The 25,179-nt window shown below is 36.9% G+C and overlaps 1 protein-coding gene and 2 long non-coding RNA genes across 5 annotated transcripts; 1 reads left to right on the forward strand and 2 right to left on the reverse strand.

Annotated features, from left to right (window-relative positions):
- Positions 1–1,276: 1,276 nt before the first annotated feature.
- LOC134818398 (neurogenic locus notch homolog protein 1-like) lies at positions 1,277–16,749 on the reverse strand. Its single transcript, XM_063827924.1, has 6 exons — positions 16,322–16,749; positions 3,011–3,238; positions 2,392–2,694; positions 2,135–2,220; positions 1,839–1,984; positions 1,277–1,604 (listed from the first exon to the last, which is right to left on the reverse strand). The coding sequence occupies exons 1-6, from the start codon at positions 16,728–16,730 to the stop codon at positions 1,430–1,432; spliced, it is 1,347 nt and encodes a 448-aa protein (XP_063683994.1). The 5' UTR covers positions 16,731–16,749; the 3' UTR covers positions 1,277–1,429.
- On the forward strand, positions 3,095–11,046 carry LOC134818399 (uncharacterized). 3 transcript variants are annotated; one of them, XR_010160646.1, is made up of 5 exons: positions 3,095–3,105; positions 8,895–9,056; positions 9,271–9,374; positions 9,527–9,691; positions 9,983–10,378. It is a non-coding gene; the product is annotated as an uncharacterized LOC134818399 (long non-coding RNA). The 3 variants fall into 3 exon arrangements; XR_010160647.1 differs by lacking the exons at positions 3,095–3,105; positions 8,895–9,056 and adding an exon at positions 3,904–4,102 and having other exon boundaries at positions 9,983–11,046; XR_010160645.1 differs by lacking the exon at positions 3,095–3,105 and having other exon boundaries at positions 8,316–9,056; positions 9,983–10,377.
- Positions 13,136–14,078, reverse strand: LOC134818400 (uncharacterized). Its single transcript, XR_010160648.1, has 3 exons — positions 13,998–14,078; positions 13,682–13,827; positions 13,136–13,424 (listed from the first exon to the last, which is right to left on the reverse strand). It is a non-coding gene; the product is annotated as an uncharacterized LOC134818400 (long non-coding RNA).
- Positions 16,750–25,179: the final 8,430 nt, after the last annotated feature.

The raw sequence follows: 25,179 nt of genomic DNA on the forward strand, positions 1-25,179 counted from the left end.
ATATTTATTTTAGTCTCTTGAGTCTTGACACCATTTTACTTTTAGTGTTATACTTGACTTACTTGACTTAAGGCGGGTAGTATTCCCGAAATCCATTGACAACAGTTCTCCACAGCTTTCTGTCCTCCATCAGTCTAGCTATCTCATCTACTGATTTCAGTCCAGTATCTGCTTTTAGGTTATCTAGTAGTGTTAAGTAAGGTCGCCCCCTGTTATTATGCCCATGACTCGGCTTCCAGAGAATCAGTTTGTTCAGTGTCAGCTCCGGATGTCGGTGAGCATGACCTGCAAGTCTGAGCCTTGAGCCTTCGTTGGGTTATCTTGGAGCTGACTTTGGGAAGATCACCGTACAGGCTGTGGTTAATGACATGGTCTCGATATTGATTGATGTTAAGGGCCATTCTTAACATTCGTGTATACTGTATAGCAACCATCAACGATCTTCTCTAGCCTTTTCGTCATAGTCCAAGTCTCGGAACCGTATAGAAGCACCGACTCGACTAGTGCTGTGAACACTCTGGTCTTGATAGACTTTCTAAGGTTAGATTTCCAAAGTTTTTTGAGAGTGCGGCATGCTCCCCATGCTCTTCCTTTCCTAACCCTGATATCACTCTCACTGTCTCTGATTCTAGAACCAAGATAGGTAAAATCTTCCACGTTCTCTATTGTGTTGTTATACGGGGTTATACGGGTTCCTGCTAGTTAATACAAGTCATCATACGTTTTAATCCCTGCAAAATTTCCTCCGTTTCTACGCAACCTACATAACCAGTGGATAATAATTTAAAATCACATCAGACACGAGTAAAAACTAGAGTTATTAACCTGGTTGACAGGTTCAATTAACTGATAAGATATCGGCTCCGGTAACCGCCCCCCCCCCCCCCCCCCTGCATGAAGTATGACCTAAAGGTTTGTGAATACGGGCCTTAAATCACCAATATTTGTAGTTAGAGTTCAGGAAATCTCGGCAGATTTTAATAATCAGGAATTACTAAGTGGAAAGGTCTGAAACTGAAAAACTTTAACCATACGATATTAGAGTTTCATAACTAAATACAATATAATACAGCCTTATCGATTTTCACAGAAACTGCACCAATGGCAGTATGGCACAGTCAAGATCGAACCGATATCTTGCAGTACTATAATTTTATTGATTTCAATGATGAATCATGAAACCTCCTGTACCGTCAATTGCGCTAATCTAAACCTGAATTACCAGACCTCTTATTTTCTCTTCGTTGTAATTGTCGAATAAAACTCAAACATTTTACATTAAGGATGAAAAGAAACTAGAACATAACTGATTTTAAATGTCCTCAAATAAAACTTTCGACTAGCGGGTTTCCCGTTTCTAGTTTTATATACTACGAGTTTCTACTCCTTCTAACTATATATTAACTAAGAATATGTTCATGTTCCGAAACTAAAACATACATATTGCACCATCATGAAACTGTATAACAACTTGGCAGCAGTCCCCATTAAAAGTACCCTCACAAGCAGCTGTAGTACACTCATGTTTTGTGTAGTCCGCAGGGTCAGTCATAACACGGCTACATGTTTCACCCTTTTCACAGGGATCTGGGTCGCAGGGAGTTCTGAAATTTAATAAAAACATCGTTAATTGCTGTTTACAAAACTTAAATATAAAACAAAAGATATTACGAATATTGATTGCAACTATTAGAAGTTAAATGAAATAAAAATTGTGAGTCTCGAAATTTACAATAATCAACGCTATTCAATAAAATGAATACTTGGTGGTTATTGAATAACATGAATTATACTGAATATCAATTTTCAATCACCACCATGTATAAATCTTTACTTACGAGGTAAATTGTTCACATGTATCTCCTTCTGTTCCTTGTGGACAGTCACACACCAGTTCAATATCTCTAACAGAACACTCGCCCCCATATGAGCAGTATTTTTCAGGACAAGTAACCTCCTCACAGACGTTCAAATCATCTTCTCTCTAAAATTATATAGTAAATTGATGATTGGGCGAATTTATTGAACTCAAATTTTGGACAGCACATCTTCGCAGTGTGGACAGCTCAAAAATTAAGAATGACATTTTTGGTGACTCTTCTGCATTTCACAGGGTCTCTCAAAATATACTTACCAGCTTGTAACCTGCACTTGCATCACATTCACATATATTGTAACTATTGCATGTCCCATCAGTACAATCATTATCGTCAGCACACACTGAATGAAGATAAAATAACTTTTAAACGAGTGACCGATTTTATGCTATTCGAATTTCGAATAAATTGATACTACTACATACTAAAGTTTCATTCACCAAATTAAAAGCATATATTAATTGTTGTATACACTATAAATATACATATTATACTTTTAGCATTTTGTACTCACCGACACACGGTTCAAGGAGTGGGTCAAAATACCCTGTACTGCCACAGATCAAAGTTTGTACATTAACATCGTAAGGTCCTCCTGGGACATGATATCCAGCTGTACACGTGACAGTGACCACATCGTCTACATTATACGGTCCGTCCGCACTAGCTTCTTGATTGGAGAGAACAAACGCATCGCACTGAATAATAGTACACAGTCTTGGATCATCGTAAGACTTCTCATAACCATCGTTACATAGGCACTCTCCGTATTCTGTGCATGTTCCACCTACACAGTCCGCTACATTATCAGCACAGGCTGAAGGATACAATTTTTATCAGAATATATTATAAAATATCTTAATTTAAATTTAATATCCAACAAACTAGGACAACTGAAATGTAACATAGTTCTCAAAATCTGTAAGCTTCAACAAACAAAAAAGTATTAATCTAATTCTAAAAGATATCGTACAAATAACGAATCAAAGAACTTTGTGAAAATCGGTTGGGGATATTAAATAGGATTCAGGTCGAAATCCAAAACAGAAGCATCAACTCATTCTTCATCGTATATGGGAAACAACAATATTTTCAAGGCCCTTTCATGGATTGTCTTTATCAAATGCACTTACCCACACAGCTAGCTGTACCGATACCACCTACAGCGGGATCAGGAACAAAATTACCGGCGTCACACTCAATGTTTCCCTCGACATCATTTATTGATGTACCCCAGGAAATGAAGTAGTTCATATTACAATATATTCTTGCTTTATCACCATCTGTGTAACTGAAAGCATAGGGGGATATACTCCTCACGTTTATCCTTTCTATGTCGAAGCCGTCGCACTCTGGATTATCTGAAAATGCAACAGCGATTAGGAACCGGGCCTAACAAAAGCCGCTCTTACTAAATCGCTCGCCCAAATTTTAAGAAAATTCTTGTGAAAAGGCCTTTTAGGGATGAAATTGATCTTATTCGGTGTATTTTTGGACGCTGATTCCGAATCAGCCCCCATGACGTAGGGTAAAAATGCTTCCCTGGAGAGTTATGGGCAAAAAAACCGTTTTGGTCACGTGACAGGCTAGTAAAACATGAATTCGATTGTTTAGGGCTCGGGTTAGGTTACCGGAAAAGTTACCGGCCAGCGGGCGCGCCACCAATATGATAGTTTCGATACAGCTGTAGACACCGCGCGTGTCTGTCAAGTATTTAGCCATTACAATTCATGTTTAGATTGCGCGCGCATAGGAATTCTGTCAAGAATAGTTAAATTTGACCACAAAATGCCATAAATGTATTCACAATGATTGGATAATGATGGTAAAAATTTAATCTTTAAAAGAATTTTTGAATTTTTAGTTTTCGTTCAACAAAACCGATTTTACAGTTCAAAAGCAGAATTTTCAACTTTTTAATAACAATCCCTTCACGCCGCGCCGATATGTGTTTCTGTACTAATTTGCGCTCTTATTTCGCGTTGGATACTTTTACCTATAGATATGTCATTTTATAATTAGGATTGTTTCTGGGGCTCGCTTGCAATATATATATTCAACATTTTCTTTCCTATTTCCGTACATTTTGTATTTTCCTCGTTCGTGGTAATTAGTTTTTATTAGCACAATGAGCAAACGATCACGTACCGAAATAGAAGTTCAATTTCTTAGCGACTGTGTATACTCTGCGTTAGTCAAATCTGGATACTCAAAGCTTCCTTTCTGTAAGTACATTTTGGCACATTTTGTATTGTCAGAATTTGACGGACGCGTAGAAGACCATGTGAATCAATTTCCCCATTATTTTGGTTACGTTCGTAATTACTTGGATTCGCGAAATTTTCGTCGAATTATTGGTCAAGCCAAGTGTATCGCCGATAATAAAGAGGTTTTAGATTCTCTTAAGCAGACTTATAGGAGTGATCAAATTCGCATTTCACATGAAAACAGTAGGCCACAAGTAGAAGGCGTCCCTTGTAGTGTTTGTTTTAATATGTCAAACAATGACGGAGGTGATAATTTGAAAAGTAGATGCAACAAAATTTTATCCGGATTTGCTAATAACGAGTTAGGTCGTGGAAAGAGTTTTAAGGAAATCCATGAATGCATTTGCAGGACTTCCTACGAAATTCTTTCTAGCTACGATAAAAGTGTCGAAAATTTCGAAATATCTTTGAGCGAATTAAAAGTGGAATTTGAGCGGTACAAATCGGAACTAACCATCAATGTTGCAAAATTCAATGATCATTTAACCGAGGCTAGTGCGCTTATCCACTATGGCAGTGGTCTTTCAGGAAGTCAGGTCGAGAATTTAGACCGTACTATATTTTGCACTGAATTTTCTAAAACAGACATCGAGCAACATCTGTCTAATCTACCAGATTATCGCCACATTAAGTCATCCGATCCAAATATTGAGCTTGGGGACCTGTTTAATGAATACTGTTCGCACGTCCTTACGTACCATTTCGAACCAAGTTTCTTTAAACTGGGTACAAAATATAGTTTAACTGGCCCTAAAGGAGGGAAAAGATTGTCCGATTATGCACAATCTGTCTGCTTAAATTACCTTTTACTTCCGAGAAATCATGGTATTTACAGTGAGTTAAGACCCATACTTGCTGTCCACAGTAATGCTCGGACACGCTACAAGCCCCACTCTCTAGTTGACGATCTTTATATCCCAAGAATTCCTCCAGCTAGTGTCGCTGATGAAAAAGTTGAAATACTAAGAGAACTCCAATCAATTTTGCTGGGGACTCCCCAGATACCACTTTTGTATGAAGGTTGGGATTTGGTTAAATCATGTCCTAAACAGGTAGCAGCTAACTCACGATTAGTTGACCTTATGTCAATTAGAGAACATTACCTAAGTTTCCAGTCTGGTAATAATTTCTTGAAGGCCAAACCAAAAGAGCATTACCAAAATTTGTCGATTGACGAGGTGAAATGCACCTTAAAGAGTTATAGTTTGATTTGTGAGAGCGACTTCCAAAAATACGACGAAAGTTTTCTTAGAAAAAAACTTGAAGAAGCTGAGTCTACAAGGAGCTTTGCAATGTGGTATGATCACGCCGTTATTTTAAACAGAAGTTACATCCTTTTTGTCGTTTGGCCTTTATACAGCAAGTCCCTTTACCAATCAAATGATCTATGTGAAGGGGATTTACAAAAAGCTGTCGAGCAAATTTACATCCATTACATAGCTATGTCTCCTTCGACAACCAAAAGCGAAGAGGCATTACAAGAATTTAGAACTAACCAGTTAGCTGCCTTTAAAGTTACAATTAAAACAAACTGCGGAATCGAATTCACGGACAGATTAAAATTTGTGAATGGCGATGCGCCTGTAAGGAGTGTTGAGAATGGTTCAAACAAGAGTGGACCGTATCGTAATCCTACCTTATTAGAATGCTTCCCTATAGATCATTATGAATATTACGAAATTGTAAAATTTGAACACATGACATTCGACAAAACTACAAAACATGCTAATAAAGGTGGGTTCTTCGAAAATCCTGAAAATCGCGGAAAATCGCTACAAGATTTAAAAGATAAACCCGCCTCAGCATTAGAACTAATGAAAATAAGATGGCCACATAAGCGTCTTGATAATATGAATAGCGAACAGATAAAAGAGTTTTTGAAAAATGACTTAGGGGGTATAAGGCGACCCCCTATTCTATTCATGGCTACTCCTGATAAATCACCTGAAGAAATTGGTCTTGAAGGGGCTGAACTTTTGGGAAATGAATGTCTTCATGGTCTCAGAGGCGAAACCCTCAAATCATTCAAACACATTCCAGGACCTCAAGGTGACGGACCATTAAAATTAGTACATGAGATTATATCCAATTGTTGTAATTTTGATTACGGATCAAAACACGAAAAATCTGGCGAGTCAGTTTTTAAGAATTTAATTGAAATTGTCCAGAAACTAGAAATGAAATTATTTCCAGACGGGTTGTCCTGTAATATTTGCGGGGATATTTTTACTTTGTCAATTGTGACCAAATGTCCTAAATGCCTTTATTATACTTACTTCAGAGCACTTCTAGAAATTCATATATTTGGATACAAAGATGAGTCTAAACGGTCAGGTGCCTCCACATTGCTGCTTCATAATATAATTTTTGTATGGTTTAAAACTTTGAAAGAAATACAGATTACGATACCTACTGCTCTTAAAGTTATTAATTCTATTTACTTCCTCGGCATAGTTTACTACATGGGTCCAACATTCGAACTTACTAACTTTTTGTCAGTGCATGCCGGACGCATGGAAGATATTTTTCGGCAACTGAAGGTCTCTGCTCACAGTTTTACCAATCGAAAACACTTTCAAGAGAGTTTCCTGCTTAATGTCCTAAAACGTCAAGAAATCTCCAGATACTTTAAAACTGCAAACAATTTCAAAACTTATCGTAGCACAGTTTCTTCTGCCATCACTGCATTTCATCAAAGAAGTCCTATTCCTGACATTGTTTTTACCAAAGAATTTATAACGTCCAACATCCAAGACTTTGCAGGACACGTTTATCGCATTTCAAATTTTGTCGTTTCCAATACTAATGAACGATATATGAGTTTGTCCTCGGAAAACGACCTTAAATTCTTTTCCTCTAGAGAATGTCGCTCAGAAAACTGTCTGTCATCATGCCCACCATGTTTATCAAAGTTATTTCCTGATTTCCCAATCCACAATATATTGACATCAACGATTGAGATAATTCTAAATACCAAAGCTGCTATCTATCAGAAATTTGCTTGCAACATTTTTGTCAATGGTGGGGTAGATTTCTCCAATTTGCGTAAACTATTAGGTCAGGGCCCACTATTAACACCTGATATCATAACGTCAAGCGAAATAATAGAAAATATTAACATTGATAGGGAAAATCCTAGCAGACAAAAGCTGCCAGCAAACTTTTCGTCAATGTTGAAATTATTGATTGAAATGTTTCCCTCTGATCCTGAAAAATACGATAAGCTTAAACACAGCAACATGGCTAAATGTATTTCCAAAATTCTTAACGCTGTCCCAGATGAAATTATTCATTTAGACAGTAGTAGTCGCAGATTAGCCTTGGCATCATCTAGTTGTATTAAGGATCCAAAAGACAGTAATAATAATAGACAGCATAATGAATTAGCATACTATACAAGTAGGATTACGGACTCAATTGAACTCATAAGCACCAAATTGTTATCTTACCAAAAAGACATCGACAAACTATCAGGTGCCGTAGATAAATTAATTACTAATAGGCAATCAACCGATTCCATTGAGGACAATCAGTTTGTCAAGAAACTTAGAGAAAAACAAAAATTAAAGCTCATAGCTCTCGAAGTCTTGAACAAGCTCACCTATGAAATTAATACTCACAATTATTTTATGTACAGATCACTATAAATATTAGAGCAAGCAAGTCCTTGTAACCTATTTTGTATCATTCAGTATGATTTATTTTGTGTCGATTTCAAGTATTATTTATTTTGTGTCAATTGTTCGGTGTAAGTATTAAATAAGTCAGATTGATTCTATTGCAGTTATTTTATGTATCGTGACAAATTTATTTTATGATTGATTTATTCCAAGTTAAGTCATTGCATTTATATTATTTTTATTACATATTTTTATCTTGACTAAATTCAACAAAATTCAACGAAAATTTGTCGAGCAAAACATGTTTACATGTTTTTGAATCCAAAAAGAGTAGTTGCGAAAATTATTTGTTTATTATATACATTTTTAACATTATTTTTGAGAGAAAGATTGAGAAATTGACTGTTGTGTGAGGAGCCATGAAGTACTCATTGAGTTAAGCTCACCTATTCGATCCTGCTAGTTGTGTGGTTGAAAAACACTGCATTAGGCTAGATTGTGGATCATAGTGTAGAGCTGGCTCAATGACTGCCTTGGAATTCACACCAGGAAGGAAATGAGCTACCAAATTTAGTTATGAAAGATAGGGAAGGGATTTGATGTAGTAACTTACATTTTTACAAAGTAGTTGGGAAGTAGTTGCTAAATAAATGCAGGGTAAAGTTTAGTTGGTGTAGTAAAAGTATCATGTTAAGCTTGTTTTCTTCTGGAAAAGGTCAGTGTCTCGTTTTATTATTATTTTATCGTCTGTTATTGTAATTATAAGAATCATAATTTTGTAACGTTTTAAATCATTTGTAAAAACATAACAAATATCTGATGCTGCTTTAATAGGTAAGACCTCCTCGTTGGTAAGCAGTGGGTGATGCAGATTTTGTTGGCTATGATTAACCGTTTGTGGGATAATGGCAGGGAGTTTATCCTTATTTTCACGTTTCACAGTAATCGAATTAACATTTTGCTCTTAGAACATTCGCTCGAGAAATATATTCCCTGCCATTGCTCATTTAATGCTGTAAAACATCATCTACAAGCTTGATGTTTTACAGTATGTTATTTTTCCAGCTACAATTTTTGTATTAGCAGACTATACCTTATTTTATTTTAAAATATTTTAACTGTATTTTAAGTGTGAGTGCAGAATTGAACTGTGTTGATATGTTCCTACAAGATTACAACTGGTTGTACTGTAAGTCTTCTGAGTACCAGCTCAGTACCCCTCACCTTCCTGGTTATATCGTAGAGAAAATCTGACTTTGCCACAACTACGTTCATATTTTGTACAATACAAGGTGATTTTCATTCAGTTTTAAGTCTGTTTAGTAACATTTTAACGTGAATATGACATCACCTGACTATCAGCTCTGTTCTATGCTCATTGAGAACGTTCAAATCAAATTACAACAAAATTGTCATTTTTTCCGATTCTTGGAATATAGTTTAATATTTCATATCCCTTTTTGAATGGTGATTATGTTATTTAAAATAATCTTATCTTAACTTCAGACAGTGTTTCGGAGGGTGACAGTTCCTTCGCTTAAGTACACCAAGACTTCTTTTGAGATGAGGATAAGAATTAGGACCGGTGTCCAGCTTTCCCTGTACGAAAGGTAAGTTATGTCTATCTCTGAGAGCACGTTTCCTTGATGTGTGTAGTGGATTTTTGTTCCGGGGTAGGTGAGACATGTTTTGGTGGTTTAATAGTTAGCACCTGTCCCAAATGGTGATTATGTTATTTATAATAATGTTATCTTAACTTCAGACAGAAATTCGAAGGGTGACAGTTCCATCTCTTAAATACACCAAAACTTCATTTGAGATGAGGATAAGAATTTCATTTTGGACCGGTGTCCGATGGAAGGGAAGTTATGTTTCTCTGTCAGCTTGCCAAATGTTTTCTATCCTTCACTGCAATCGTCAAAAACACGTAAGTATTAATATGATCTTAAATTAAGAATTCTATAACAGACGCGCGCGGCCCTGAATCTTACAGTGCCTCTATGTCAAGGTGACACCCTTTTCCAGCCATTCCATATAAAAAGAGATAGCTTAATTCACATTCTTCTACTGTTCTAGCAAGTTTTTGACTACTTATGATGTATAAAGCAAATAGCGTCAGTTAAGTAAAACAGAAAGCGCGCGCACATACGCGCATATTTTCTTTTTGGTTGTATTGTCGATATTATGTATTATTTATGTCTACCCAAATTTTTTTCAGGGAGTCTACTTAAAGATCATGAACATTTTCAACATTCGTCTGAATAAACTGAAGGAACTGTAGCGTAAATATATCTGCAAAGACAGAACATTCTAACTTACTCACCGGATTGGATCGAGCTGTTTTGAAATGTGAAACAAATGAGTAACCTATAAATATTTGTTTTATTAGAATTGGTTTAACCCCCCAGTTCCATGGCCAGATATTATGCCAAATTATTAGACGGAGGTCCATTTCCCGTAGATCATCTCCGGAGATGATTCTCCGGCTCCGTCAACTGTATTAGACGGAGATTAAGCTCTGAGCTCTCCGGGAATTTCTCGGAGATTAATTCATACATAATCATACAGAATCAACAAAATTACCGTAGATGGTCTCCGGTCATGGAACTGCAAACCGGAGAAATATCAGTAGACGATCTTCGTCTAATAATTTGGCATAATATCCGGCCGTGGAACTGGGGTGTAAGGAATTGCTTTCTTATGATTTAAATTATTTATAGCGTTGTAGGGCCCTGAAAGTAGATGTTTGGGGCCGTTCACATTACGTAATCGGAGCCCAATCGGAGAGAGAGGCGGTGTTTATATGATAACGTTTGTGTAATTTTAACACAATAACTAACTTGTAACTGTAAAACTGGTTATATAGGGAGTAAGGGAGCTAAAATAGGCTGAAAAGTGATGTCTTAACATATGATCGGAACGACTCTCAGCTGTTTTATTGTAATTGGTGTATCTTGCTCTTATTATTTAAATTTTAGCGTTGTCATGTAGGCCCTGAAAGCAGATGTTTGGGGCCTCGGGCCATTTACATTACGTAATCATTGCGAAGAGAGAGGCGGTCTTCATATAATGTTTGTTTGTGTAATTTTACGAGCCAGATGTTTTGTGTTTGAGTCAAAAGTTCTAAATATTCTGTTACCAGTGCACAGCAAGTTCATCGAGTGTAGTATGAACTTTCAGCACATAAGATAAGAACTACTGAGCAGCTGGATAGTTACTCATTCAGATGTGAAATCATTGTACATTTGTTTAATCGAAAGACGCTTTCAATTTTGTTCAAAACAGTGTTCACTTCAATTAAAATTAATGGGATCCACTTGATTATCCCAAAGCAACAAAATGGACAGAAAAGACTATAACAGTTTTGGAAACTACTTCGTAATAAGTGCTGCAGGCGATCGGCAAAATACGTACTCTTATCACTTATCTTCACGCGCATTTCCAAATATGGTCATGCATGATGACGTCACACGCATAACAACGGGTTTATTTTGCAAAGTTATTTTTCTAGCTTGTTGCGCGCAGCATCAATAACAGTTTTTCTGTAATAACTTTTTAAAATGAGAAGCCCCAATTTTCCTCCTGGGGAGGTAACGTTATTTTTACAAGACGAACATTTTGCAAAAAACCGGAAGTCTCTATCTTTTTTACTTCCGAAGTTAGGCCCCTAACGGTTAGGTTTCCTGGGAACATTGACGACCGTGCCCTCTACGAGCACTCAGCCTTATCAATGCATTGTTACGATGTACACAAGGACACTTTCAGTTTTGACTGTTTCAAATTCGGGATTGTGAAAAAGACTAAACCTTCCCTATTAGATAGGGAAGAGGCTAGATTTTGTGCAAAGTTTAGAACTAATGTTTGGGGTTTAAATAGGATGGAAATTAAAAGGTAGTTTTTTGTGGTTTTTACCAATATCTGTAATTAATTAATTTTAACAATTTTGTGCCAATTTTGCGTCATTTTTCTTTATAAATTTTATCTACCACGCTATCAGTGAAACAATTTTATCGTATTCCAATTTCTGATCGACTTTCATGATATTCTCTAATCATGACCTTTTTATAAATTTTTGAATCTCTTTGACTGAGTATTATGATTGATTTTATCTGACTAATTTATTTCTTTTTTGTAGGCTCTAGCGATGTAATAAACGAAGTTTCCAAGCCAAATTTGTGTGTTTCCCTTCGTGTCCAAAATCAATCATGATATAAATAATAATAGAATAAACATCTCTTTTATTTCCACACTAATTCTCACACCAAGCTTTAATTCACACACCAAAACTTTAAATTTTATCATATTACAAATGTCCTAAAATATACGTATCTTATCTTTAGTTAAAAAGTCACGGGGTGCAGCCGTTGAAACTAAAATAATTGATCACGCCGATGTTATTTTATCAAAATCAGCTGAAAATTTGAAATATATGTTAATCTTAATCGATACCAGTATGCAGTATACACTTCAAGCTGAGCCTCAACAGTCAACACTAACAGATGTCTGACGTCTGTCAAAAACTTATGAATATGATGACGGCTGCACGACTTCCAGGCCCCCCTATTATTAGGGGTCAGATCATATGACGTATAATTAGTGATGTGACGTATAATTAGTGACGTGATCCACCAGCTACGATTTACAGAACATGTGAACTCTACCCTACATCTTTTTTTACCCCTTACTTTTGATTTAAATTAACAAGTCACATTTTTTCGTAGTATAATTAATCAAATCCCTTATGTGATATACGAGTCGAGCAGTCAAATCTTAAAGATCATGTTTACTTCTTAATGAACTGCCATGCTATGATGTACATGTGAATTCTACCCTGTATATAGCCCATTTCTAAGTCAGTTAAATTCTACTGATGGATCACATCACTAATTATACGTCACTAATTAGTGACATGATCTGATCTCCCTGGCCCCCTAATAATGAGGGGGCCTGGAAGTCGGCCTCCCATGATGACAGACGTTCAGAATCCCGGAGGCAGCGCCAAAAATCAAAATGAGTCACCGGGAATAAATAAATATCAGTTTTCCTTGACCATTGACCGAAATGTCAATGCTTTTAAACAATTTTGTCGGAAGTGACAAATTAGTGAGTTTATTATAAACAAGTTGAGGTACTGTGCACTGGAAGCAAATCGGAGACAGATTTGGAAAATTTAAAATCTCTTAAAATTAAATGTCCCATTTTCAATTATAATTATTTGACCAAAACCCATAATCAATTTTATTAAGTTTAACAATGAATTTGAGATAATGATGACGTCCAGGGAATACTTTAAACTTCGTTGTCATTGTCGAATAAAAACTCATACATTTTATATTAAGGATGAAAAGAAACTAGAACATAACTGATTTTAAATTTCCTCGAATAAAACTTTCAACTAGCGGGTTTCCCGTTTCTAGTTTTATATACTACGAGTTTCTACTACTTCTAACTATATATTAACTAAGAATATGTTCATGTTCCGAAACTAAAACATACATATTGCACCATCATGAAACTGTATAACAACTTGGCAGCAGTCCCCATTAAAAGTACCCTCACAAGCAGCTGTAGTACACTCATGTTTTGTGTAGTCCGCAGGGTCAGTCGTAACACGGCTACATGTTTCACCCTTTTCACAGGGATCTGGGTCGCAGGGAGTTCTGAAATTTAATAAAAACATCGTTAATTGCTGTTTTAACGATTTTATTTACAAAACTTAAATATGAAACAAAAAATATTACGAAGAGTGATTGCAACTATTAGAAGTTAGATGAAATAAAAATTGTATAAGTCTCGAAATTTACAATAATCAACGCTATTCAATAAAATGAATACTTGGTGTGTGGTGGTTATTGAATAACATGAATTATATTGAATATCAATTTTCAATCACCACCATGTATAAATCTTTACTTACGATGTAAATTGTTCACATGTATCTCCTTCTGTTCCTTGTGGACAGTCACACTCCAGTTCAACATCTTTAACAGAACACTCGCCCCCATATGAACAGTATTTTTCAGGACAAGTAACCTCCTCACAGACGTTCAAATAATCTTCTTTCTAAAATTATATAGTGAATTGATGATTAGGCGAATTTATTGAACTCAAATTTCGGACAGCACATCTTCGCAGTGTGGACTGCTGAAAAATTACCCACAAAGAAAATTAAAAACGAAATTTGTGGTGACTCTTCATTTCACAAGGTCTCTCAAAAATACACTTAGTCTTACCAGCTTGTAACCTGCACTTGCATCGCATTCACATATATTGTTACTATTGCATTGTCCAAACGTACAATCATCATCTTCAGCACACACTGAATGAAGATAAAATAACTTCTAAACGAGTGACCGATTTTAAGCTATTCGAATAAATTGGTAGCATTAAACTGTCAATCGCTAAATCAAAAGCATATATTTAATTTTATTATTGTATACATATTTTACTTTTAGTATTTTTTCACTAACCGACACAATCTTCAAGGGTTTCGTCAAAATACCCTGTGTTTAGACAGGTCAATGTTTGTACATCCACATCTTTAGGTCCTCCTGAGACATGATATCCATCTGTACATGTGACAGTGACCACATCGTCTACATTATACGGTCCGTCCGCACTAGCTTCTTGATTGGAGAGAACAAACGCATCGCACTGAACAGATGTACTGGTACACAGTCTTGGATCAGTGTTAGACTTCTCATAACCATCGTTACATAGGCACTCTCCGTATTCTGTGCATGTTCCACCTACACAGTCCGCTACATTATCAGCACAGGCTGAAGGATACAATTTTTATCAGATTATATTATAAAATATCTTAATTTAAATTTAATATCCAACAAACTAGGACAACTGAAATGTATTTGGGAAACAACAATCTATTCAAGGCCCTTTCATGGATTGTCTTTATCAAATGCACTTACCAACACAGCCAACTGTACTGACACCACCTACAGCGGGATCAGGAACAAAACTACCGGCGTAACACTCAATGTTTCCTTCGACATCATCTATTGATGTACCCCAGGAAATGAAGTAGTTCGTAGCACAAAATATTGTTGCTTTATCACCATGTTCGTACTTTAAAGCAAAGGGGGATACTCTCCTCGCGTTTATTCCTGTTATGCTGAGGCCGTCGCACGCTGGATAGTCTGAAAATGCAACAGATTAAGAACCGGGCTTATCAAAAGCACTTATTGGGGAAATATGAACTAATTCACATTGTCAATTAATGAATAAATATGGACAAAATAAAATGCTTCAAAAGGCTTTGTAAAAGTTAACAATTTACGCTCCATGTACGTCAAAGCAGTATATTTTTCTTTAAAAAGGTGTTATTAAAAAAAATAATGTGCGGCACCATGAGCGACACTCGAGTGATATGAATAACAGTAAACAGTTCTCTTTACAGGTAGGCTATAAAAAGTTCAGAATGTACAGTTTTGGTAGGACACATCCACAGTCCACCACTCTGTTTTGAAGAAATGAATTAACGAGTGCTATACGCAATACGACACTTCCGCCCGCGAGGTGAGTAGGATATGGATTATTTCAAGCTTCACAGTTCCCAACCTTCGCATTCATAGCATCCAAAAGATTTCAGACAAAAGTTACTGGGCCGCCGCGCTCAGCCTGTCATTCCGCCGAATCTTTATTCGTTTATGAACATAATAGCCTGAGGTCCCCAGGTAAGACAAATTAAGATGTTGCCTCAGGTTTAAGATGCAAAACAGGGCAAAATTACTGATTAGGGATCGTTCACATATTACGTAATCAATATTTAAGCAATTTTTACCCCCCCTCTCCCCCCCCCCCCCCCTCCGTAATCAACCGTAATCAAGACCCAACCGCCCTCCTGACAGCAATATTACGTAATCATGGCCTGACCCCCCCTTTTTGAATTTTTTCTGGAAATAATTTTTCTTTAAGTTTCATGCTACCCTGATCATGATGAGCCGAAATCGTTGTTATACTTAAGATATCCAGCCAATTGCTAAGCACCTTTCAAACTACTTACTTTAGTGCAGACGGGTTAAAGGGGGGGGGGGGGGGGGGGGGGGGGGGCCATGGCATTCGAATTTAGTAAAGGACGAAATAATTCAAATCAAATATTCATCTAGAATCTAAATATCATTTCGAACACCTAAAATACAATAACTAATACTCATCACTCATAAGCGCTGACCTTTGACCACTGACCAGCTATAAATTCGGTTGATTGACGATGTCAACCCTTCCAGATCGTTGCTCTGCAACCATCTTCGATGCGAAACAAGAATGCTAGTTTGCGCGTCGAATCGGCGAAGTCCTCCAATAAATTCGGCTATTTCCATGTAGACACCCCCTTCCCCCTCAAATGTCCTCGAATAAAGCTTTGTACTAAAAACTGTTGACCACGCCCCCCCCCCCCCCTAATTACCTGTATTACCATTATAATCCCCATGTTACTCAGCTCCGTAGTAGAGTGATTAATCATCACTCTTTTGGTGAGGCATATTGATATAGGGACGAATAGAAAAGTTAATATATATATCAATATTTGACTATTTCTTACCTGCGGATTCCGAACTTGAGATTTTGTACTTTCTTACTCCTTCGTCAAAGGAAAAGCTTATCACCTCTTTGTTTTTTTCCCACGTATCTCTCCAAAAAGACGACCATCCCGTGCACACTGCGTCGGAGGGTTCGAAAGTGATCAGCAACTCATCGTTGCAACTGATCTTCAAACCATTTGTTCCATGCATTTCTACTTTGAAGATCCTAAAGCCATCATCATCTTTAGCGGGCAAATCAACAGGAAGGTCTTGACTTGGCTTCATAAAGTCCGTACACAAAAGGAAACCATACTTTGGTGGATCTGAGAATTTTAATACGAAAGATCCCATGTTTTCAAAGTCAGCATTGTTTTCATTATAGTTGATTCTCAAATCTTTGCCACTTCCAATCGCCAGATCAGTCTTCATATATACATCCGCTTGGTTGGGAATGTTGACATCTCGCAGGAACGGTTTGTCGTGCCATTGATCTGAAATATTGGTGTTTTTATTTTTTAAGACACACGACAAAAACATTTTGACACCTAGCCTATAGTGCGATATTCATAGCGAAGGAATAAAGATATCCACACAACACGTGTATATTTGTGGTAAACTGATTTATGCATAAGTTTACCACGAAATACAGAATATGGTATATATAATTGTGTTTAAATAATTGTGCTATAAGTAGTTTAAAAGTTAAGTCGCCCTTGGTGTATTCGTCGTTATTTTATCAGGTTTTAAGTTGTTTAATCTGTATAGTCCTCTTTATTTTTGTAGTATGATGATTAATACACTAGAATAACACGTTCTCTAGATCAAAATGGCCCTGGATAGAAAGATTATTCAAAACCCTAACCCTCTACTAGTACTCTGACCCCAACCCTAACTCTAACACAATCCGTAACCGACGCATATGCTAAAACCCTAACGAGAAATTCGACTAACTTCCTTCATGTATGATCATGCCACGTGAGATCGGTGATATGATAGCGCAACAGAGGAAATAAATCAAAGGTCATTATTGGTACGCTCAATTTTTATACTTCATTTGTCATTGTATAAAATTGTATGAAATTTGATTCTTATTTCGCAAAATATTTAATAAAGTGCTAATGTCGTATATATAAGTAATATTATAACCTGGTTCGACATTGATTGGCGGATCCGCTGCATCACTGACAACCAGACAAAAAGCTGTAAAAACCAAAAACGAGAGGCTCTGCATTTTTATGTCGTCATGAGCTTACTGAAAAGAAAAGGAATAAATACGAATTTATATTTTAAATTTACCTTTTATATTGGATCAGACATTAACATTGTAATTTGAAATTTAAGGAAATCTAGCCTAATAGTAATAGACTCAACTTTCAGAAAATGGAAGAAAAAAATGTAAGTTTCTTGCTTCAAACAGCATTTGATGAGACCGAAATTTTGCCCCATATTTTAAAATATTGTTCGTTAATTATGCTAGCAGGAACCCGTCTAACTCTAAGTCTAACTAAATGTCTAAAATAATTATTACCTATTTAATTCGCGTCAAAAATTTTATTCGAACCCCTGTTTAATTATTCAATACTAAAAGAGGTGAAATAATCAATCACAATCCTCGAAAATTGTAAAAGAAATTTGCATCAAAGTCCTTCCCCGGCCCAGAAAGAAAAACTCTCAGGGCTAAGCCCAAATATCAAACCAAGAGACCCGACACGTATGGATAATTTACGTATAGAATTTCTATTCCGCCCAATTTTTGCAGGTGCTTTTTTTTTTGGTTCGTTTCTAGAATAATGCTATAGCACGTGCAATTCTTAGAGCTCATATGTTCGCTAATGAAAACCCTTTCAATCTTGTTCCAGTCGAGCAAGTTAGACAAAGAGTATAGTGGAGCTGCACATGCCGGCTTTACAAATTCACTCACCAATTGTTGTTATGAGTCCAGCTATTGAAACAGGCTCATGATCTAATAATTTTTTTCGTCTGACTACTCAAGATCTATTTCAGACAATAACCCAGGGTACAGGTGTTTTGCCTACTCGTGTTTCTTTATCAGCCATCTGACTACGGTTTACCCTCCAGTTCAATAGATATATTTCATCCTGGTGGGCGTTTCTAGAATAATGCTCTAGCACGTGCAATTTTTAGAGCTCATATGTTCGCTAATGAAAACCCTTTCAATCTTGTTCCAGTCGAGCAAGTTAGACAAAAAGTATAGTGGAGCTGCACATGCCGGCTTTACAAATTCACTCACCAATTGTTGTTTTGAGTCCGGCTATTGAAACAGGCTCATGATCTAATAACTTTTTTCGTGACCTGACTACTCAAGATCTATTTCAGACAATAACCCAGGGTACAGGTGTTTTGCCTACTCGTGTTTCTTTATCAGCCATCTGACTACGGTTTACCCTCCAGTTCAATAGATATATTTCATCCTGGTGGGCGAGGTTACAATCTAAGTACTGTTCGGTTATTGATTTAGCACGTGCATTTTCCCTCCAACAAAGCATGAGTGAGTAAGCATCGCTGTTCATGACTGCAAGAAGAACCTTAAATTTACGTATAATTTACGTATAGAATTTCTATTCCGCCCAATTTTTGCAGGTGCACTCTTTTTTGCTGTCTTTGTTAAAGCCAGAACAAGTCATAAATTTCTGGTATACGAAGCAATTCGCCAATACGGCCACGGCAAATTTTAATTTCACTGACTAAAGTTCTATGCTACCAAACTTTTCCTATCTTTAGGAACCAGAACAGATGAGAAATTTTATATGCAGCATTGTCTTTTGTGGTCGGATTGACAACCTGGGAAATAGGAATCTAACCACTTTCTGCCACTCACTGCATTGCTTAATACGGTCATAGCAAGATAAATGTAATTAAAATCAAGAGATTCGAACATTTTATTGGAGCTTTACTGATTCAAATTAAAGAAAAACATTGTGTATTCGTTTCAGCGTCTTGTAGTAAATAAAGTAGTAAAACCAAGTGTACAAAACGGAACAATGGACGTCATGTATCAGGAACAATAAACTCCGGATCAAACTATGAAGTAACATGTAAAACTAAACAGGGATTTACTTTATCTGGATCCCACTATTGGGCAATTATCATCATTGCCTACCTGCACTGAGAATCCTTGTGACAAACCGCCGATATAAAAAACGGAAAAGTCATCCCAGAAACTGAAACAATAGAGTCAGGGACTGAGTATACAGTGCGCTTCTCTGAGGAATTCAAAATATCAGGACTTGCTACAATCAGGTTCTCTGACAAGATATTTGCGAAACAAAAATCGAGGGAAACTACGAAAGTAAAATCTTAAAATTTAACCGTTGAGGAGGTTCTGAATGAAATCGGCGAGAAGCCTTTAGTTCCTCATCAACAGCTCAAATTATATCATGAAACTATACTATATCAAACAAATTGTTGATTGGACTCAAAAAGAATGAAATTCGGTGTCATATGTTTTAACTTTTTAATGATGTGTATGCGATGATATTTAGCCGCAAAATCATTGCAACAAAAAGTAATTTATTGATGCAAACCTGCATATCGTTATTTGCGTTATCAATAACCTTACTATTTTTACTCAGCTTGAGTTTATTTTAGACGCACAATCATTGCAAAAAGTGATTTATTGATTTAAACCTGCATATTATAGGTTATTTGCATGCATATATAGGTTATTTGCGTTATCAATAACCAAACAATTTTTATTTAGCTTGAATTTATTATATTTTTTGATGATGTAATTGATGAGTGAATTTATTTTGATTATTAGATTTATTTTATATGAGTAAATTTTTTTTACATGATGTTGAAAAGTATGTTCAATTGCATGCCGGATTCTGGTGTAGTGTATCACTAGACACAGATGTTTGGTTATCATTAATTATTATTATGAGTATTTTAACTAATTATAATGAGTGTAATCATTAAATATTATCAGTATTTTAACTAATCACTAATACAAGTCATCCTTCCTTTAAATCCCTGCAAAAGTTCCTCCGTTTCCACGCAACCTACATAACGAGTGGATAATATTTTAAAATCACATCAGACACGAGTAAAAACTAGAGTTATTAACCTGGTTGACAGGTTCAATTAACTGATAAGATATCTGCTCCGGTAACTGTCCCCCCGCACACACTCGCCCAAAGAACCACTGCTATAGGTTTAATTCAATTCTTATTCGTTTTCAAGTTTTACCTCGTTCCATCATTTAGAGGATTTCAAAGTGTAGTATACAGACAGATCCGTCAGAAAAAATCGATCTACCGCGACCGACACAAGAAGCTTTTTAAGGATTTTTGACGTTTTTGAGTCCCATGAGGTCACGCGATGGTGGTCATTGAAATCAGCTTACTCACATTCGATCGGGCGTTTCTTGGTTAAGACAACTTTGCGGCCAATGGATTTCTTAAGTGGCTGGAGTCGTTTCTGTCGGACCGTCATCAACATGTTGTTCTGAACGGGGTGTCTTCCTTCGCAGCCTTGGTTATCAGTGGTGTCCCCCAAGGAACCGTCCTTGGACCCCTCCTTTTTATACTCTTCATAAATGACATGAAGCTTTGTGTGACTGGTTCAATTATAAGATTCTTTGCTGATGACACCGGCCGTATACTGAAGCACATATATACTCAAACTCAAGCATCTTCTACAAAACTTGCCACTTCTGCTGCAGCTCAGACAGAATCACCATAGACCTCCTGAACGAGCTCCCGTTTAGTGACATCATTAAAGAAGACGAAGTCCATTTGCTTAAAGAATGTCCTGTCTACAAGGAGATCAGACAAAGAAACAGCACAGACCTTCACAACATACTCACAAATAGTCAATTCAGTAAATTATTTAATGAGGATTACATTTTGGAGACCAAAAATTTTGTTTATAATCTATTTCGTGAAAGATTTCCTAAAAGTAAGCTATGACTTAGTATCCTTATTTCGTGCACACTTTGAAACCATTTAATTATTTATTTAAGATATTATGTTTTTTTGTTGTTTGGTTGTGTAACTTTCATTTAACTGATTGGGATCTGACACATGTAATTTTGTAATGATCTTTCTAATTTCTAATTCTAATTCTAATTCTAATTCTAATTCTAATTCTAATTCTAATTCTATAGGCCCTTCACACTTTCTTTCTGTCTAGTTCTAATGTACCGTCACAATAGTGACTTTAATGTATACAAAACAGGATCTGTTATCGTTCCTCAGCAAGATCTCGACCATGTTATTGCTTGGGCCAAACGTAATAACATGGTTTTACATGAGGATAAGTTTGAGCTACTAGTTCACCAGGGGAATGAGAGTCTGTATGAGCTGCCTCATGTCAAACACAAACATACATCTTGACTATTGGCAGTGGCTCAACTCAAAGCACTAAATTTAATTTCGATGCAAAGGAGGAGAGAGAGCGTTAAATTATCATTCACATGTGGAAAATCTTACACCAACGCTGCCCAAATGACCTTGGGATTCATTTTTATACTCCATCAAGACACGGAATCAAGGCCACCATTCCAAGTCTCATCAAGAGCAGTACTCAACGGCAGCAGTCATTGTATGATGGTTCATACTGCTTTTCAAAGCAAAACTATCAGCATTTCTTAAACAGTTTCCAGATAACCCATCGGTGAGCAATTACAGCTGCACTAATGGAAATTCTTTGTTGGACTGGAGTATGAATAAGGCAGCAGCGATGCTGCAAGGGCTGTCCAACTATTCGATGACCCAGTAGAGAAATCTATAAATCTCTCTAAAGTAAGTAAGTGGAAAAGTATTTTCAAGTGTTATGGTAGGTACACGGTAGGTGCATGGTATTGTATGGCCTGTGTAGTGTGTACTGAGTACTCGAGGATGCGGCTGACTTTACAGGTGTCTATAACATCAGCAGAGACGCAGTAAAACAGTTAGTTCTAAAACGAGTGGAATGGAGAATTGTAGTATGTATGTAGCAAGAAACCTCAGTACTCTTTCTAGAGCATTTTAATATTAAACTGTTGCTTGAGATTAAAGTTAAACAATGTTGAATATGTACATTTTTGGAAAAAAAAGGGGGAGTGTTGAGTCACGAGAGTTCTCAGCTATATCCCTTTTATAATAGAGGTGCTCCAGTTTGCTTACATTCACTTGTACTCATGGGACCTTGTGCCTCTGGGATACTGGCGGGGAGGTGACAATTGTTTGTTTACATTAATAGTGAGTACATGTTCAGCAAGCTGAGGAGGTGATAATTGTTTGTTTGCATTTTAGGGCAAGTACATGTTCAGCAGGCTGAAGAGACGCTTATGTAACGCTTTCTTGTAACCCCCCTTTGAGGGCCCCGAATTATTTTCTGAACGAAAGCTCAAAATTTATTCGAAAGATTATCTTTGTATGTACGACCAGTGGCGTAACGAAGGGCACCGCTGACCCACTGTAATTACATGGGGGGTCAATTGTCGGGGGGTCAATTTTCGTACTAAGTAACTAAGCCCTAGATTTCGTGACAATTTACCCCAGTGTAGTTTAGTTACAAGTTAATAACAGGGTGTAACATATTTTATACTTTGCAGACAGGGGATCGTCTAAACATGTAGTGATCATATTTAGTGATATTTATAGGTTTTGTTCACTTTCCCAGTACAATATGGACCACCTCTCACACACGCACACTTCCGCCTTGCATCCAACACACTAACCCTTAACCTCAATCAAACCATATTTGGCTCCCACGTTTCACACTTATCATTGGTCAATACCATTCCCGCCATTTTTGCTCCACACTAAATACATATACCTATAACACACGTCACACTTCACATGATGCACTTGTTCACCGTTGTAGCATTTCATGCTTATGTATCATGTGTAGTATATTTAGTCTTGTAGTAGTTTTAGGACTGTACGGTATTAACTATAAAAGTTTGTCGTCGTATAAACTAATTTTGTTATGAATTTTTGTTATGACTTTTTTGTTACGCAATTTTTGGATAAAGTTGATTGAATTAAAAGTAAATTTTGCCTCAGATATATGTTTTTTACGCTTTGAATTTTTGATAGAAATATTTTTAGATCATGAATACGATGTTGTAACATTGAAACGTTGCAGTAAATTCCTTTCCTGATAAGAGCACTTTTCCTGGTCGCATATTCAAACGGGATCGATACAATTTTACGAGAATACATTAAAGTAAGTAAGTGGAAAAGTATTTTCAAGTGTTATGGTAGGTACACGGTATTGTATGGCCTGTGTAGTGTGTACTCGAGGATGCGGCTGACTTTACAGGTGTCTATAACATCAGCAGAGACGCAGTAAAACGGTTAGCTCTAAAATGAGTGGAATGGAGCATTGTAGTATGTATATAGCAAAAACCTCAGTACTCTTTCTAGAGCATTTTAATATTAAACTGTTGCTTAAGATTAAAGTTAAACAATGTTGAATATGTACATTTTTGGAAAAAAAAGGGGGAGTGTTGAGTCACGAGAGTTCTCAGCTATATCCCTTTTATAATAGAGGTGCTCCAGTTTGCTTACATTCACTTGTACTCATGGGACCTTGTGCCTCTGGGATACTGGCGGGGAGGTGACAATTGTTTGTTTACATTAATAGTGAGTACATGTTCAGCAAGCTGAGGAGGTGATAATTGTTTGTTTGCATTTTAGGGCAAGTACATGTTCAGCAGGCTGAAGAGACGCTTATGTAACGCTTTCTTGTTACCCCCCTTTGAGGGCCCCGAATTATTTTCTGAACGAAAGCTCAAAATTTATTCGAAAGATTATCTTTGTATGTACGACCAGTGGCGTAACGAAGGGCCCCGCTGACCCAGTGTAATTACATGGGAGGTCAATTGTCGGGGTACCTGCAATAATTCCATCGTTTTCTTAGCCAATGCTTGCTAATGAATTGACTTCGATTGATTGAATGTTTGGTAGGTTTGCTTTTTATAATGTATATTGCTGGGTTATTGACAGTTCATCCCCTTTGCAAATTCAATAACAGTTAAATCTTAAGGTTACACTATGAACAACTACAAGAGTGAAGCATCAGACAGTAGTGCTACAGAGCTACTTGAATACCCAACACGTCATGACGATCATGCTCCTCTGATACAGAAAGAAGAGTCAGACACCCAACCTGACCCTCCAAACCACTTCAAAACATCCCTCTTGTGTGTTATCTCACTGACACTTGGCGGAATACAAACCATCCCCCTAGCTATCTTGATACCAGAGTCTCTAAACCTGGGACTCTCAACACAACAAGCCTTCCTTATATTAGCAGCTTGGGCCACCTCCTCTCTGTTAGCGCTCCTCATACAACCAGTAATGAACCGTCTCAACGACTTTTTGTACCTTACTCTCACGGGTCTGGTTAGTTCTGCTGGTTTTTGTTCCTTCTACTACTCGGTTACTGTTCCCCACTATTACCTCTATCTCGCAGTGCTAGCTCAGTTTGCAAGTGGAGCTGCACTCTTTCTCATCAAAAACAAAACAGCAGTAGGGATTACAAATCACCTCCAAGGTAACGTCAGCAAATCTTCTACATTGTGGGAAGCCTTTTTCTCAGGAGGGGAAGCTATCGGAGCATACATAGGGTCCTGGCTTGACGCCAAGATAGGGTTCTCCCTGTCAATGACAGTAGCTGGGATCACACTACTGGTTGCTGTGTCCATATTAGCTTGTTGCTATCCTCGTAACAACAGAAGAACGGAGGAGAGTGATGTAACTTCAACTCGTGATATTTACCTTCTCTACGTGTCTCGTGACCTCTTGGTCTACTGTTGGGGTCCGATGATCTGTATTGGGGCCGTTACAGTGTACACTGAAGGTATCCTCACTGAGTTCTACTTGGAAGAGTTTTCAAAATCCTTGCAATTTGGTGGTGTGATAAT

The sequence above is a fragment of the Bolinopsis microptera genome, chromosome 7, assembly GCF_026151205.1.
Source record: "Bolinopsis microptera isolate Bmic1 chromosome 7, MBARI_Bmic_1.0, whole genome shotgun sequence".
Lineage (NCBI taxonomy): Eukaryota > Metazoa > Ctenophora > Tentaculata > Lobata > Bolinopsidae > Bolinopsis > Bolinopsis microptera.